Source organism: Microplitis mediator, chromosome 1 (genome assembly GCF_029852145.1).
Source record: "Microplitis mediator isolate UGA2020A chromosome 1, iyMicMedi2.1, whole genome shotgun sequence".
Taxonomy (NCBI): Eukaryota; Metazoa; Arthropoda; class Insecta; order Hymenoptera; family Braconidae; genus Microplitis; species Microplitis mediator.
In genome coordinates, this window is record NC_079969.1 from 25,026,684 (window position 1) to 25,042,189 (window position 15,506).

General features: G+C 27.9%; 1 protein-coding gene across 1 annotated transcript; it reads right to left on the reverse strand.

Annotated features, from left to right (window-relative positions):
• Positions 1–2,643: 2,643 nt before the first annotated feature.
• Positions 2,644–4,609, reverse strand: LOC130669269 (facilitated trehalose transporter Tret1-like). The gene is made up of 3 exons (XM_057472049.1): positions 4,401–4,609; positions 4,027–4,289; positions 2,644–3,733 (listed from the first exon to the last, which is right to left on the reverse strand). Exons 1-3 carry the CDS (start codon positions 4,468–4,470, stop codon positions 2,669–2,671), a joined length of 1,398 nt encoding a protein of 465 aa, XP_057328032.1. The 5' UTR covers positions 4,471–4,609; the 3' UTR covers positions 2,644–2,668.
• Between the last annotated feature and the right edge of the window lie 10,897 nt (positions 4,610–15,506).

Sequence of the window (15,506 nt, forward strand, 5' to 3'; positions counted from 1 at the left end):
GTTGTCACTATCGATAATCTAGACGATATAAAAAGTATACAATTATAATTGAAAAAAATCGTTATGTGTATCGGTCAAAATTTTCTGGATGTTATGTTAAAAGCTTTAGCGGCAGTTGTTTTTGATTGTCTTTGTTTCCAGTTTAAAACTTTTCGTTATACCCACTTTATTCAACAACTTTTTATGAATTAATTATGCCTGGTATTTGTACTTGTATTCAAATACTTTAAAGAAGTACTTTTTACCAACATAAAACTGGGGTAAAAGAGTTTTCATAAAATTATCAACAAAGGAGTCTGCACATTGCTTATTAAAATTCACCGTTTCATTTTTTATATGGTGTAATTTATGAAATGTCAATCAAAGATCATCAAAATCTCATTTTCAAAGTATGAGATTCTACTGATAAAAATTAGAACATAATAAAAATGTTTTCAATTAAATTTTTTGTGTTTAATTAGCTTTTAAGCGTAAACTTAGCACACAGAAATAATAAGTCATTTAAGAAACAAATAATGGCCATTTTAATAGCTGTAATAGATCATTCATGCACTTTAATGAACAGATATTGCTTGGCATGGATAAAAACTTTCAAACAGTATTCTTTTCATAAAATAATTGCAGCATCAAGTGAACAATGAAGTTGAGCTTTTTTTTAACTGGTATAAATATAAAATAAAAAAATTATATTTATATACACTTAAAAAAAAACCATACCCGGATAGGTCCAGGCGGTGTAGGTGTTAAAAATATTCGGTGTTAAATTTCGTCACTGAACGCAGTGTTAAAATAACACTACCACAAGTGTAAATATTCTTTACCGGTGTTAAAAAAATTTCCTAGTGTTAAAATATTTTACTTTGTGAATATTTCTACTTACTCGATAACTACAGTTAAACAGTGTTTTTATTAATCAATTAAGTTTTGATAATTTAATATTCATTAAATTATTAAATAATTATAGTGACATCGTTTTTTTTATCTCAAGCACATTAACTTTTTATCAATATCACATAAACAATAACATATAAAAAATTCAGCGAATTCTATCCAAAGCCGATTTTCATGAGGAATATTTTAAGTGCATTCTTTGTAAATTTTATTTCCTAGTATTTAATAAAGATTGGAATTTTTGTTTCTATTTGAAAACGTATGTGAGTTATTTTTTATTAAAATACGTACCGGGATAAATTCATTCAATAAAATATTTCAAATATTTTTCACCTGTTTGGATTATTAATTAAATACCTACTCTCAAAAAGTATTTGCATACACTCAGAGAAATTTCGAGTTGCGATAACTAAAACACCTAAACTAGAAGCACTTAGTTGAGGTGCTTAGTTTATTAATTATTATTATTTGTCGAGTTCAGTTGCTCTAACTATTCACATTTTTCTGAGTGTAAATGGTATTTCAATTACTAGTGCCATTGATGTACTTTGATTATTATTTCGATACTTTTGAAAAGTATTTTATGAAACTATTAGTATAATTTCGCACCAATTTATCAACAAATATCGTATATATAGATCTTAGACTTTTCCGAACTCTTAACAAATTTATAGAATAAGTTGCCCAACTAATGGAAGGTTAAGCTTTTTTTTGTGGTTTTTTAAAAAAATAATATATAAAACTAAAACGTTGCTCAATGTTGCAATGCTATGTTGTATTTACATGAAAATTCGAAAGGAATTAAAAAAATCTTATAAAATTATTTAAAAAAAAAACTAATCATCCCGGTGAATGGATCAAATATTCCAATATACGTCTTGTTATACCATTTCAATAAATTCTTATAAAAATTTTTTATCAGAATTTAGTGGAAATTAGCATCAGAAAGTCGGTACTTTTTCATAAAATTTATAACATTTTCTGAGTTAAATGAATAAAAATATTTTTCATCCAATTATTGGGAGGTCGTCCATTTGGTAGTTGAGTTACCCTACACTGTTAAAATTTTTTTCGATTTTCACGGATAATTGCAGCAGAAATTTGTTAAAATTTATTGATTTTACATGGATTTCGCTCTGATTAATAATTAAAAGAGTTGAAGCATGATATTAAATGAAAATATCATATTACTACTTTTAAAAATTTATGTTTTATGTGACTAATAAAGATATTGCGCTGGATTTTAATTCAAAAAATTGTTCAAATACAGTACTAAATTCTTATTTTTTTTTTCTTTAGACAACCAGTGTTTGATTATTGCGAGGTTATCGAAGTCTTGCTATGAAATACCTCATATTTAAAAATGAATTATACATGAAAAATAATAACTTTAATTTAGGATTAAAGCTTTTCAAATATCAATCAGCTTCGAAATTGATATTACTTAAATTTAACTGACTTGTTGACAATAAAAAAAACAATTATTTACATGAAATAAAATAAAAAAAGATTTTGATTTTAATTTTTATGACCTTTAAGACTTGAAAATTTAGAGCAATGTGAAAATAGAGTATACAAATGAGTTAATTGATAATGATATTTATATTTTATATTTCCGACTGTTTTTAACTTGTCAGTACTTTCGAGTAACTTGCTTTAAATTATAGGAAAATTTTCACCAATGTATCACAGTATTTTTTCATTTAAAAATAAATAATTAACACAATTTCTATTACAATAATAATATCAGTCTTTATTAAAAATATTTAAATAAAAGTTATTTCATAAGCATTTGTTGAATTTCAGCAAAACTTCTACCTTTTGTTTCGGGTGTAAGAGTTAATAAAGTAATTGTTGAAACTAAAACAACAATGGCAAAACTCAAAAATGGTATTGAGTGACCAAGATTTGAAGCAAGAACTACATACATTTTTATAGAAACAACAGCAATTAAACTGGATGACACATTAATAAGGCAACTAGCGATACCTTTAACATTGGGCGCCAGAATTTCACCAGTCAATATCGGTTGAATATTTGTCAAACCTATACTCGAAGCAAATACGAGTGATGTTGCTGCTATAAGTGGTACAACACTGTACTCCGTAATATAATCATTACCGGCGTATTCTTTAATAAAAAAATAACCGCCAATAATAAAATCACATATGCCAATAGCAATACCTGCACCACAAATAAGAGGTTTGCGTCCTACTCGATCAACAATGAAACTCGATATAATTGATGCAATAACTTGAGTTGTTGCTATTGAGATGATAGCAATATGGTCACTAATTGAATTTCCCGCAGCCTTAAATATCATATTTCCGTACACAATAATAGTAACTAATCCCCCAAAATATAGGGGAATAATGGTAAGATTAATAATAGCAAACGAACGTAAGTTACTCTTGACTCTAAATAGTAACTTAAATGATTCCATAAAGCCCTGATCATTTTTTTTCGAGCCACTGTCGTTAATCAAACTTTTAATCAACATCAATTCCTCCGAAACATCAAGCTTCCCACGTAATTTTTCTAATACCATTTCGGCCTCCAATTCACGGCCTTTTGACATCAAAAAATACGGTGACTCGGGAATAAAATAAATAGCTATTTCTACAGCAATACTGATTGTTAAAAATATCATAGCTGTCATTGAAATACTTAGATACGGTACTATTATATACGCAAACAGTACTCCTAAATTAGTCATCATGCTCATTGTAGAACTAATTATTCCACGGATTTCAATTGATGCTATTTCACCTAAATAGAGTGGGGTAACACTGAAAACAATACCTAAGGCGACACCAGCTGACAATCGTGCAAGTATCAGTAACTGAAAATAAATATATAATAATAATTTCAAATTGTCTTTCTAAATAAAATTCTATAAGATATAGAAAATTATACACCAAGGAAGGAAAGTAGGACGTTTCAACCCGCGTATGTAATAGCGGATTTGAGACGTCTTACCTTTCTCCCTTGTTGTTGTGAATACTATTTTTCACTAAATATGCACCCGAAAGTTTAAATCAGAGCCTCTGTTTGAAGGAAAAATGACACCTGGGCAGATATAGTGAAAGATAGGTATTGTTAGTGTTACAATTATTAATATTAAAGATAAATTACCCAAATATTGTGAGCGTAGGAGGTCAATAACCAACACATTGTCAGAGGTAATCCACCCAAGAACATTGAATTTTTTCTACCCAAGCTATCGATCATCAGTTTACTGATTAAAGCCACAGCCAAATGACCTATCGCTGATACAGCTGCGATTGTTGAAGCACTGTCATGATCGATAGGAATTGGTGAATCTGACCCTAATAATATTACCAGAGTTGGCGAGCTCCATCCTATTATACATCCAATACAAAATGCCTGAACTGAGCCTAATTTATCATATAATTGCAATTATAATCGCAGCTATTATCACAATTAACTTTAATCTTAAAATACTTGTATAATTTGTAGTCAATAATAAATTAATAAATTAATCTTACATACAAATGCTGCCCAGTACTCCCAAATTTTAGATCCTTCTGGTGATGCATACCTTCCTTTTCCACTCATTTCGATAAACTAATAAAACATACTTGCTAGTAGTATTCATTAGATTTGTTTTTCCATTTTTTTTTAAATTACTCTACCTAGTGATATATCTGTACACAGATAACATGAACTGATAGGAACACGGAATTAATTGACAGTTCAAATATTTAATTGTTATCTTAAACATGTTATTGTGTTGCAATTAAATAAATTAAATGTATAGTCTGATGACATACATTTTTTTTTTATTTAATCTCAAGTATTATCTAGCTAATCATTTCAAAATACCTGATTAATTTGTTTACTTTATAATAATTATCGTAATAAGTCAACGTTTAGTTACTTTATTGCCATGACGGGTTTATTGTCTCATTTTTTTCATATTTCATTCTTCAAGATCAAGAGATCGGTTTCTGACATAAAAATTTTTGGCGTTGTAAAATAATGTTTTCAAAAATTTAAGAAAGTTGAGTTAGTTCATTTTTATTACAAAAGTTACGTTATTTTTAAAAATGATGATTGTTACCATCATATTTCTACAATTTTCAAGTTCAGAGTGTCTAGAATATAAAAGCTATTTTGTCAACTCAACTGTCATAAAAATAAAAATTTTGAGTTATATATTTATTTTGAAATAATTTTAAAATTTAAAATTAATCTATTTGTTCTACAAGAGTTTTACTGTAAGCCATGAAGTTCTTTATGAAATAGGTATTTTACTTCTTAATGCAATGCTCAACCTTCAGCAGTGGCGAGTGATTTTATCGGAATTTCAATAAAAAATAAAGTTTTAGTTTTTAAAACTAACATATCTACAGAATTTATTCATGGGGATTTTTTGTAGAGAATTTAATGTTCTATAAAACTGTATGATTGATAAGGCTGGAAATATTTTTTATGATGATGAAAAGTAATCATAAAAATATTTCATCTTATATAGGATTAAGAAGTATGTTATGAAATTAAAAGCCGACCTTAAAATTAAACCTGATTCTTTTCTTATTACTTCTAAATGTTAATATAGAATTGAACTACATTTAATTTCCAAACTGTATTTCTTGTTGTTTAGTTATAATAAATATATCAAAACCAACAGGCTTTTTTCAGTCTAATCCGATGTATTTATCTATAGTTTTTTTCATATGAAAAAAATGGCGCCTGTTAATAAAAAACGTCGGTTAATTTAAAAAATTTATGTGCCATCGCCGATATACAGCCTAACGATTTGATAGTCATATCAATCAATAGTAATCTCGATAATTTTATACTTCCGCATAACGTAGTAAAGCTTTTACATATTAATTGAAAAATATCACAGTAAATCACAGCAATAATTTATAATTAAAAATTTCGAAGTCTGCAGTTTTCAATATTCTGAATTTATTGTCATTGACTCGTCACATACGTTCTTAATATTTGCGCACCATACTTGTTCAATTTTTATTTATATTAAAAAATCAAGCCCAATGGTTGTCATGACTCAAAAGATTTTTATGAAAAACAGGTGCATACCAACTCATATATAGATATGTAGATATAATACATGTCTCGTTACTGGAATGCTGAACGCAGCATCCTGCAATTACAAAAGCAAGTGACAATTCAACTATCACTCAAGTGACTGACAATTAGTGCGTATACGATCCACCAAGTGGGTCAATAGCACGATTAGAACGGACGTCAGGGAACAGAGAGATTGCCAAATACGTATTTCGAGAGAACACATAGAGACAGATAGAGAGAAAGACAGAGAGATAGTCGGGGTTGATTCATCGTTATATATACAGAGAGATATATACACACATATATATATATATATATATATATACATCCCAGGAGAATAGACAATGTCAATATTATTATATTGATCCAATTATTAACTTATTATTTGTTTATTATTAAATTAATAATAATTATTTTATCATGACATGAGACAACTACTGATACAGCTGATTGATGTACTCCAATGATATATACTACGAAATAACCAATATCTTAATATTCGACTACGTTAAATTTTATTAAATTTATTTATTTATTTTATCATTCATCATTTATGATAGCACACCATTTATATTTAAAATGCCAATGATAATATTGGAACTGCCTTTTTATACGTATACTTGCTCAATAAAGTGACAAAGTTATAGATAAGAAAACGTCGTCACTTGTACAGCTTTGCGGTAGTAGTATACGCGGTAGAGCTACTGAGATGTACCGTAAACTAGTGTGTCAATTATATAAGATACAGACGACAGTAGACAGAAGTGAAACGTGCTTACAGGAAAGCTCTAGCGGAACAACAGTTGCTGAAGTAAAAAGGAGAGAATAAGAAGAATAAAGATAAGGATAAGAAAGCAAGTAATAGTCACGCGTAGCTACTGTTTTACTGGATTGACATCTTTAAAATCAGGACTTTTACGGCAGCACTGGAGGGAAAGTTTTTCAACGTCAAATATGTCTTAATACAATCTCCCTACGGAATTTTCATCTTTCCCACGAGTAGTATGTCGTGCAACGTTTTTCTATTCAATAACACCAATGGAATGCTTTTTCTATACGTTTTCTCAATATTTACACTGCTATCGAGTGATGTATGAAATTTTAAAAGAAACAGTTGCCATCGACATGACATTTTCGTTATTTTTTTCATTTATTTCTTTCTGTTCATCACGGACAAAGGCAAAAAGCACATATTTTGAAGGAGCTTTTTATAAATATCAAAGTTATATCAAAAGCCATTGACGCGTGAAAAAATTTATAACTAAAATAATATTTTGTTTTTTTAGTTACGATATGCACACTGTAAAAAATTTACGGAGTGAATCCGGAGTGAACGCGGAGTGAATAATTTTTTATTCATTTAACCCCCTTGGAGTGAATTTCAGTCCGAAGGGGAGTTATGCAAAATATTGGTTATAAAAAAAACTCCACGGAATGAAATCGTAGTAAAACTTGGTGACATAAATTACCTATACGTAGTGAGATTAGGTCTTTTATATTTTGATATTGATGTTAAGAACACAAAAAAAAAATTGTAGTTTCTACAACAGCATCTGTAGTTGAGGTTACTACAAGTTGGAGTAAAGAAATTCCATCTCCAACTTGGAGTAACCTCAACCACACATGCAGTAACGCCAATAACAATGATCAATATTTACTACAATATTTAATTATCAGTACTATTTATGAAGTATCTTTTACCACACATTGGAGTACCCGCTACTAGAATGTTTTTCTACAATATTGTGGTTGGAAGAACCACAATTTTTTTCCGAGTACAAAAATAATTACAAGCTCCCTTTCGATATATTCACGCGAAATAATTTTAAAAGAAATAGATTTTTCATTTTTCATCACTAATGTAGATATACTGAATCACAAATTGGCATATGACTTACATTAACCATACTACGAGACATCATTTTATGCTGTACCGGAATGTCAAACATTCCTATAAAAAACCATGTCTCTATATCTGTTAAATAATTTAATGTTTTTACTATATGTATTGTATGAAATTATAATTTCTAAATTAATTTATAAATTTAAAAAAATATTGTATGTTAAATTATTAATACAAAAATCAATTATTTGCTAAAATAGTTTTTTTTCTCATAAAAAAATTATTTCTATTAAATATAAATTTAATTGAGTGTTTAAATTCCGGCCCGGAGTGAATGCGGATTTAAATAAAATCCGTATTTACTCCGGATTCACTCCCAATTTTTTACAGCATAAAAAAAATAATCAAAAAATGAATGGTCATTTATAAATAATTAATGTTCAAGTTGCTGCGTAATGGGCTAGGTTTTATTTTTCGTTATTTTTTTATATTTTTTCTATATAAATATATATGTATTGATAAAATCAATTTTATAGCGTGATGAAGCAAAGTGTATATACAGAGAGCTAAGGAAGATTTCAACGAATGATATTTCATAGCTCCCCCTCTCTATTTACTCTGGCAATGGCCCTCATATAGCTCCATTCACTCTTACCAACGATATCCGACAAGCCACTTTGAGGAAAAATATATATGTACTATATCCTCAGCTCGAATATCTTCGACAATGTCATTCTAGATGAAATCCATTTCTCACAAAACACACCGATATATATATATACATATAGATATACATCCCAACCCCTCTCGACATTCAACAGAAAATCTTTTGGGTTTCTATTAAATTTATATTATATTGATAGAGAATAAATTTAGGTCACTAAATTAAGTGCTAAGCTAAGATTTTATGAGATATATTTAGTATCGATATCTATGTACATCTATATATATTTATAAATAACATAAAAAATATATGTGACATAAATGCAACCTTAAATATTTTGAAAAATAATTGTTTTGTATTTGTTGTCCATGAATTTGAATTTAATTACGTTTCATGTGCATGAATATATATATATATTCTTTTGACTGGGCCAAAAAAATCAACTATTTTTTTTTTTAACGATACTGTGTAAATATTATTTGGGATGACAAAAAAAAATTATTGTGAAAATTTGAGCCCTTAATATTGATATTAAGAGGTGTATCATGGCAATTTTCAATTTTTTTTAAATGAGCGGGTTTTTGTCTCATAACTCTCAATCCATCGAGATAAACGAAATCGACTCAGATACATTTTTTGAAGGAAATTTGATGCTCTACAAAAAAGGCCTGATTGAAATTTTTCGTCAGATGAACCGTTTCCTTATAATCATGCTTTGAACGTTGGTATGATTTTAAAATTTGATTGTTCAACTTTGGAATTTTGTAATTCATGTAAAAATAAGTTTCCGGAAAAAGACAATGAATATTCTTGAAGGAAATTGAATGCTCTACAAAAAAAGTCTCTTAACGATTTCCGCTAAATTCACTCCTTCAAAAGTTATTCAAGATTATTGAAATCGTTTTACATAACTTCAACCTTGAATAACTTTTGAAGGAGTGAATTTAGCGAAAATTGTTAAGAGACTTTTTTTGTAGAGCATTAAATTTCCTTCAAAAAATGTATTCGAGTCGATTTCGTTTATCTCGATGGTTTGAGAGTTATGAGACAAAAACCCGCTCATTAAAAAAAAATAAAAAATTGCGATGATACACCTCTTAATATCAAAATTAAGGGCTCAAATTTTCACAATAATTTTTTTTTGTCATCCCAAATAATATTTCCACAGTATCGTTAAAAAAAAAAATAGTCGATTTTTTTGGCCCAGTCTAATATGTATATATTATGAATTCATAAAACTCACGTAATTTAAGACTAATATAATATCACAACCAAATAATAATCCTTATTTCTGACAAATTGTAATTTAGCTTAATTTCTTTGAATTTCTGGGTGTATGCAAACGGGAATCAAAGAGTAATAAAAAACAATTAATCAACTTGATGTTATTTTCAGCAGTAGCTTTGCATATGTCTGATACATAACTTAATTGAAAGTGCATTAAAATTTTGCCATTCGATTATTAATAAATTAATTTAAAAACGACACTATCGTAGGGTTATATCCTTACTCCCTAATAACTATTTCTAACATCAGTGTTCACTGTTACCACTAGTCACAATACGCTTTGAAAGTTGATAAGAGTTCCATATTATTACTTATATATTTTATAAAAATTTATTTTTCAAGTACATCAACTTTTTTTCTTATTAAATTGTATTTTCAATATATTCGTCATAGAACACTTATGTAATTGCTTAGATGAGTTGAAAAAAAATACATAAAAAAGTTCAGACAAAGTGAAGTTGCTTATATTTTTAACACAAATGATTAAACGTCAATCATGTCAGTTCTCATTTAAAAATTCTAAACATTAGTACGTCAATCGCGGAATTTGAGCATAAAAAAAGAAATTAATAAATTATTACATTATGATAAATGTTTATGACATAATTAAAATTGATTCCGAAAGGTCAAATAAATTTAATTAGCAAACAGTTTGAAGATAAAAAATATATTTAACAATAAAAGTGAGTGTCAGCTCACAGCTAAAAACTTTATGTAATGTTTTGATCCATCGCTATAAATACAAGATTATATCTTTATTGTAAATGAAATCAATTTAACTAATGGAGTAGAGTGCTACCGGTTTTAGACATTTTAAGTACTTGTTCTGGACACTAAAAAAAATGATTTATACAATATACAAATAATACACAATAGATATGCTTCTATTGTATTTAAAAAGGGGACAGTGGGGTAAAATGAGTCACCATTTTTTAACAAGAAAAAATAAAACATTTTTTTTTTGTTTATGTTTAGGTATAATCTCTAATTATAATCTCTAGAAAACATATGGGATAATTAGGTCACCCATAGAAGTATGAAAATTTTTTAATTTTGACCGAAAAAAATGTTTGCCTATTTACTATTATTGATAATAATATACTAGCAATACTTGTATAAAAAATAGAAAAATAAAACTTTCAAGCTCTGTGTTGAAATTAAAAGCGGTAATTTAACATGAATAAAATATCAATTTCAAGCCATAGTTTATATTTATAGGATAATTTTTTTTTAAATTATCGGACAATTTTAATGAAAAAAAAAACTCTATTCGAAAGTTTATCTAACCCTCGAATCAACTTTTTGCCGATTCATACAAAAATAACTTCCATAAAACGTACGAAAAAAAATTTTTTTTTGTCAAATTTCGAAACAGTCGTACTACTTAAGGTGACCAGCTCGCCCTTTCTTGTTATAGAGACTGTAGATAAACATTTACAAACACAAAGGTTGATTTTTAAAAAAATGGTGTCTCATTTTGCCACACTCACTTATGAAGAGTATGGTGTCCCCTTTGGTCCCGCTCTTCTCTACTTTAATTACATTTTTTATTTCACACAGAGATTATTTTTTGTTGAAATTTACAATTCTAGACCGGCAAAAATAGACTTTACAATGCTCTCTATAAAATGCACAGGTCTATAGCACGCTTTGAGACTTAATATTGAATTAAGAGCACTATAAAAAATCCGGTTGGTCCTAGTTACTCTGGGTTTATTAGACAGACACTGTAAATTTTTGTAAAAAATTATCTCTGTGTAGTAACAGTAATTTTATATTTTAGATTTCACAATGGAATATAGTGCCTACAAATAATGTAGTATCCAAAACCAGTGCTATATATGTCCGATTTTTCTTTTAATAGAGTGAATGAGCTATTGACTAAGTTCATAAATCACAAATAAACTCCCACATTTCTTAAAATTTTCACGCGAAAGAAATTTGAACGAATTAAAATAATAATTCTTCAAGTTACTAGTCAAAAGATACACGGAAAAAACGAGTCTTGAAAATATGTTAATATTTAATATGGTTCAATCTAAGAAATATCCATGAAAATCAATAAGCGCATTACTTTAACTATTTGTTACTAAATGTTTAGTAAAAATCACAAAATATCGATCAATGTTGAATGTTTATCCGAAAAATTGCTACATTATTACTTTTATTACTAATTCATTCGTATTCTTTATCAATGGAACAGCAAATTTTGTAAAGAAAATATTAAATTATTACCAGACGTTTAACAATACGTTTTATTATACGATTCAACGATTTTTATTCTGTAAAAATATATAAAAATTAACTTAAAATATCTATTTAATACTCTACAGAATACAGAAATATTTTTACGTGAGTGAATCAGCTGGTACCGAGTAAGCGTTAGCAGAACACCACTCATTGCTTCGCAATTGAGTTGTGCAATTTCTGCACAACCAGATTAATAGCGTAGTAACAGCAACTAAAAATTACTAAACGGTTTGTAATTTTTCCAAAGCAGATCGACAAAATTAAAAGTTGGTAGGGATAACGTATACGAAGATTCAAACATTCAGATGACTTAGTTCAAAGGAGACAACGGACCAACAGTCTAAGGAAAGGACTCGCGCGCGGGAGATTAGGATTCGAATCTCGATCAAAGCAAGTGATTTTTTAAAAATAAAAATTGATACCAACACGGAAAAAACAATATAGTACTGGCAACTCTCTGGGATAACACTGAGTACTTTCTGTAAAAAAGAATTCAGACACTACTGTATGCTATCTAAACTGTATCCACTACTGTCTGGGATAGTAGTCAGTAATATACCAATTCAGATGACATGAATATTAATAATAAAAAAAATAACTAAAGTAGTAACAATAGCAATAATAAAAAATTCAAAAACTAATAAAAATTTGATTTTATTTATTTCCATTCTGATATCGTAAAATTTACTAAACTGAATAATAAAATTTACTAAACGGGATAGTAAAATTTCCTAAATATACAGTCAAGTTTACTAGTGCAGTTTACATTTTTTTCTATATGCAAATAATAAAAATTACTAAATATCAATAAAAATTAAATTCTCAAGATGGTAAAAATTACACAATTTCAACTGCATTTTAGGTTTACAATATGAATTTCGTAATCTTAACTCATATTTTGAAGTAAAGTCTCCTAATTTTTTTTCTCCGTGTAATCAAATACGGCATTGAAAATTCACCAAAAGCTAATTCTTGCTTTGACCTAAGTTTGTCACACAAAGCAAACGATGCTAACATAAAAAAAAAACTATGTTTCAATAAAACAAATTCTAATCGAAAGAAGATAGAATAATGTGCAATAAACATCACAGAGTGCAAAAGTACTACTAAAATCAGCTCTTAAAAATTTCTCTCTCTGGCTTTCGAAATCGGACAGCCGAGTGTTCATTCACTGGATCAATATACTATAAAAAAATATATTTATCTAACTTTTTAGCGATACTTGAGGAAAAATCACAGGCGATTTATTTTCAGTAAAAATATTAGTCAGCCTATTTACAATCCACACTCATACTATTTTCTACAACGATCCCATTTAATCCTCATTTCCCAACATAAATACTGCTTAAATTTATTCAATATTTGACGTTTAGATTTGAAGTAAAAATAAAAATACCTAAACATACATTTAAACAAAAATTTCCCAACATTTAACGAAATATTATCCTCTTATGATCTTGAGCTCTATTATCATTTCAATATAACTTTAAAGCGAGTCAAGTGCTTGTTAATTCAACGATAGTCCTCTCTATGTATACATTAGTGAACCAACCATTTTCACATCAACATATATATATATATATATATATATATATATATATATATATATATATATATATATATATATATATATATCATTTATTGATTGAGTTACGATAGGCAATATGCGCGTATAGTATATAATAAATATATACCAATAAATTCAATCGGAATATAATAAAGCTACGAAAAAAGTTCAAACTCATCATATATTTGAATACATAATGTATCTATAAATAATAGCAACCAAACAGAATAAAGAGAAACTAAAATAAAAAAACAAATAGTTAAATAATGCATGAGTAAATTTTGAATAAAGTAAGCAGTAGACAGTAGCACGAAATAAAAAGTGAAATGCAATCTGGCATCGATTACTTTACAAGTAGATTATATTCTTATTTTTTTTCTTTCATACCTATATATATGGTTTATAACTGTATACATATATAGTGAGGTCAGAAAAGCCGTTAAAACGAAAATCACACACGTTGGCGTGTCTGTAAACCGTAAGAAATGATAATACCCCAGCACGTATTTAATGTACGTATGTATTAATGTATATATATGTGTATATGTATTTATACATGGTTTTCGCGCATATCGCGACTCAGACATTCAGAGCACAGAGGATGTATGCGCCAGCAAGGATATTTATGTCTGACATAGCGTGAGCACAAAGCATACTATGTTCGTACTCTCCACTACTAGTAACCCCCTCGCACCCTTTCCTTCTCTCTACTCAGAGAACCCTGCTCCCTGCTACCGCGACTTATTATTATTGTACTCTCTATATACTGAATAGAACAGAAATAGAGAAGAGTACAGAAGAAAGTAACTTGGTGGTTGCCGTACCAAAGTCCCAAACACTTGCGGTGCTTATGTATATACATCCTTTTCTTCTCTTCATTGGCTTTGGCTTCAGCTTTAGCTTTGGCTTTGGCTTTAGCTTTAGCTCTTCCAGCTATTCTACTACTCTGGATTATATTACTGGTTAGATCGCCATTATTTTACCACTGTATAACTCATCCGATAAATATCAAATTGAGTAATTTTACCTTAATAAGGCCACGACCCAATAACACTATTTATGGATACATACATATATATGGAAGTGAATTTATAGTTATCTTATTATATGTGATGACAAACATTACATTTTTTTTCTATTATCTTATGATATAACACGAGAAAAAAAAATATATGTGTATAAGATTTTTATAAAAAACATCCGGAGTTTAATTTTTTTTGTGGATTAAATTATTGTATGATGGTATATAATGTATACGGTGAAAGAAAATGAAGAAATTTAATATTTACCGAGTAAAAAATACCGGCGCTTATATATGTATTGTAGGGAAGTAAAGAATGTATAATTGATTTTATGTATAAATAGGTCATATCTCGAAGAATCCTTAATTAAATATCAATAAAGGGGAAAAAATTTAATATTGGAACGTTGTATAAAAAATGAAAATAACTAAAACTTGATGAAATAACGTTATGTATAATTTATGTTCAAATAATCCATTAAAGAAAATAAATTTCAATTTTAATGGAAAGTATTAATTGAAAGCTAGTGTAATTCGATATTGTAAAATAAGCTCTTTGAAAATCTATTGTAATTTTTAATTAATTAATACAATTTAATTTATAGATATTAATTCGTGATGTTGTAAATTGTATGTAAGCGATGAGAATAAAATGATTCTGCAAATTAAAATTAATGAAATGTGACATGATTTAAATGAATTAAAATAAATAATCGTTGATATGGATTTTATGATTGTTATTGTTATTAAATTTTTGTTCATTTATTTTTAATTTTTGATTATTTACTGAAAGATATTTAGTTTTCTATTATAATTTATGGTAAAAATGTATGCTATTGCTGGTAGAATACCGGCGGTTGATTTGAATTTTTGGTAGAAGCCAACTGATAATAAGATTTTTCTTAGCAACTGCTAGTATACA

What these genes read in the sequence shown, in the direction of transcription:
- LOC130669269 (XM_057472049.1), bottom strand. Translation starts at nt 4,470, where the DNA reads ATGAGTGGAAAAGGAAGGTATGCATCACCAGAAGGATCTAAAATTTGG. An exon ending in GTACTGGGCAGCATTTGTAT is followed by an intron (nt 4,290 to 4,400) that starts GTAAGATTAATT and finishes ATGATAAATTAG; the next exon opens with GCTCAGTTCAGGCATTTTGT. An exon ending in CCTACGCTCACAATATTTGG is followed by an intron (nt 3,734 to 4,026) that starts GTAATTTATCTT and finishes ATTTATTTTCAG; the next exon opens with TTACTGATACTTGCACGATT.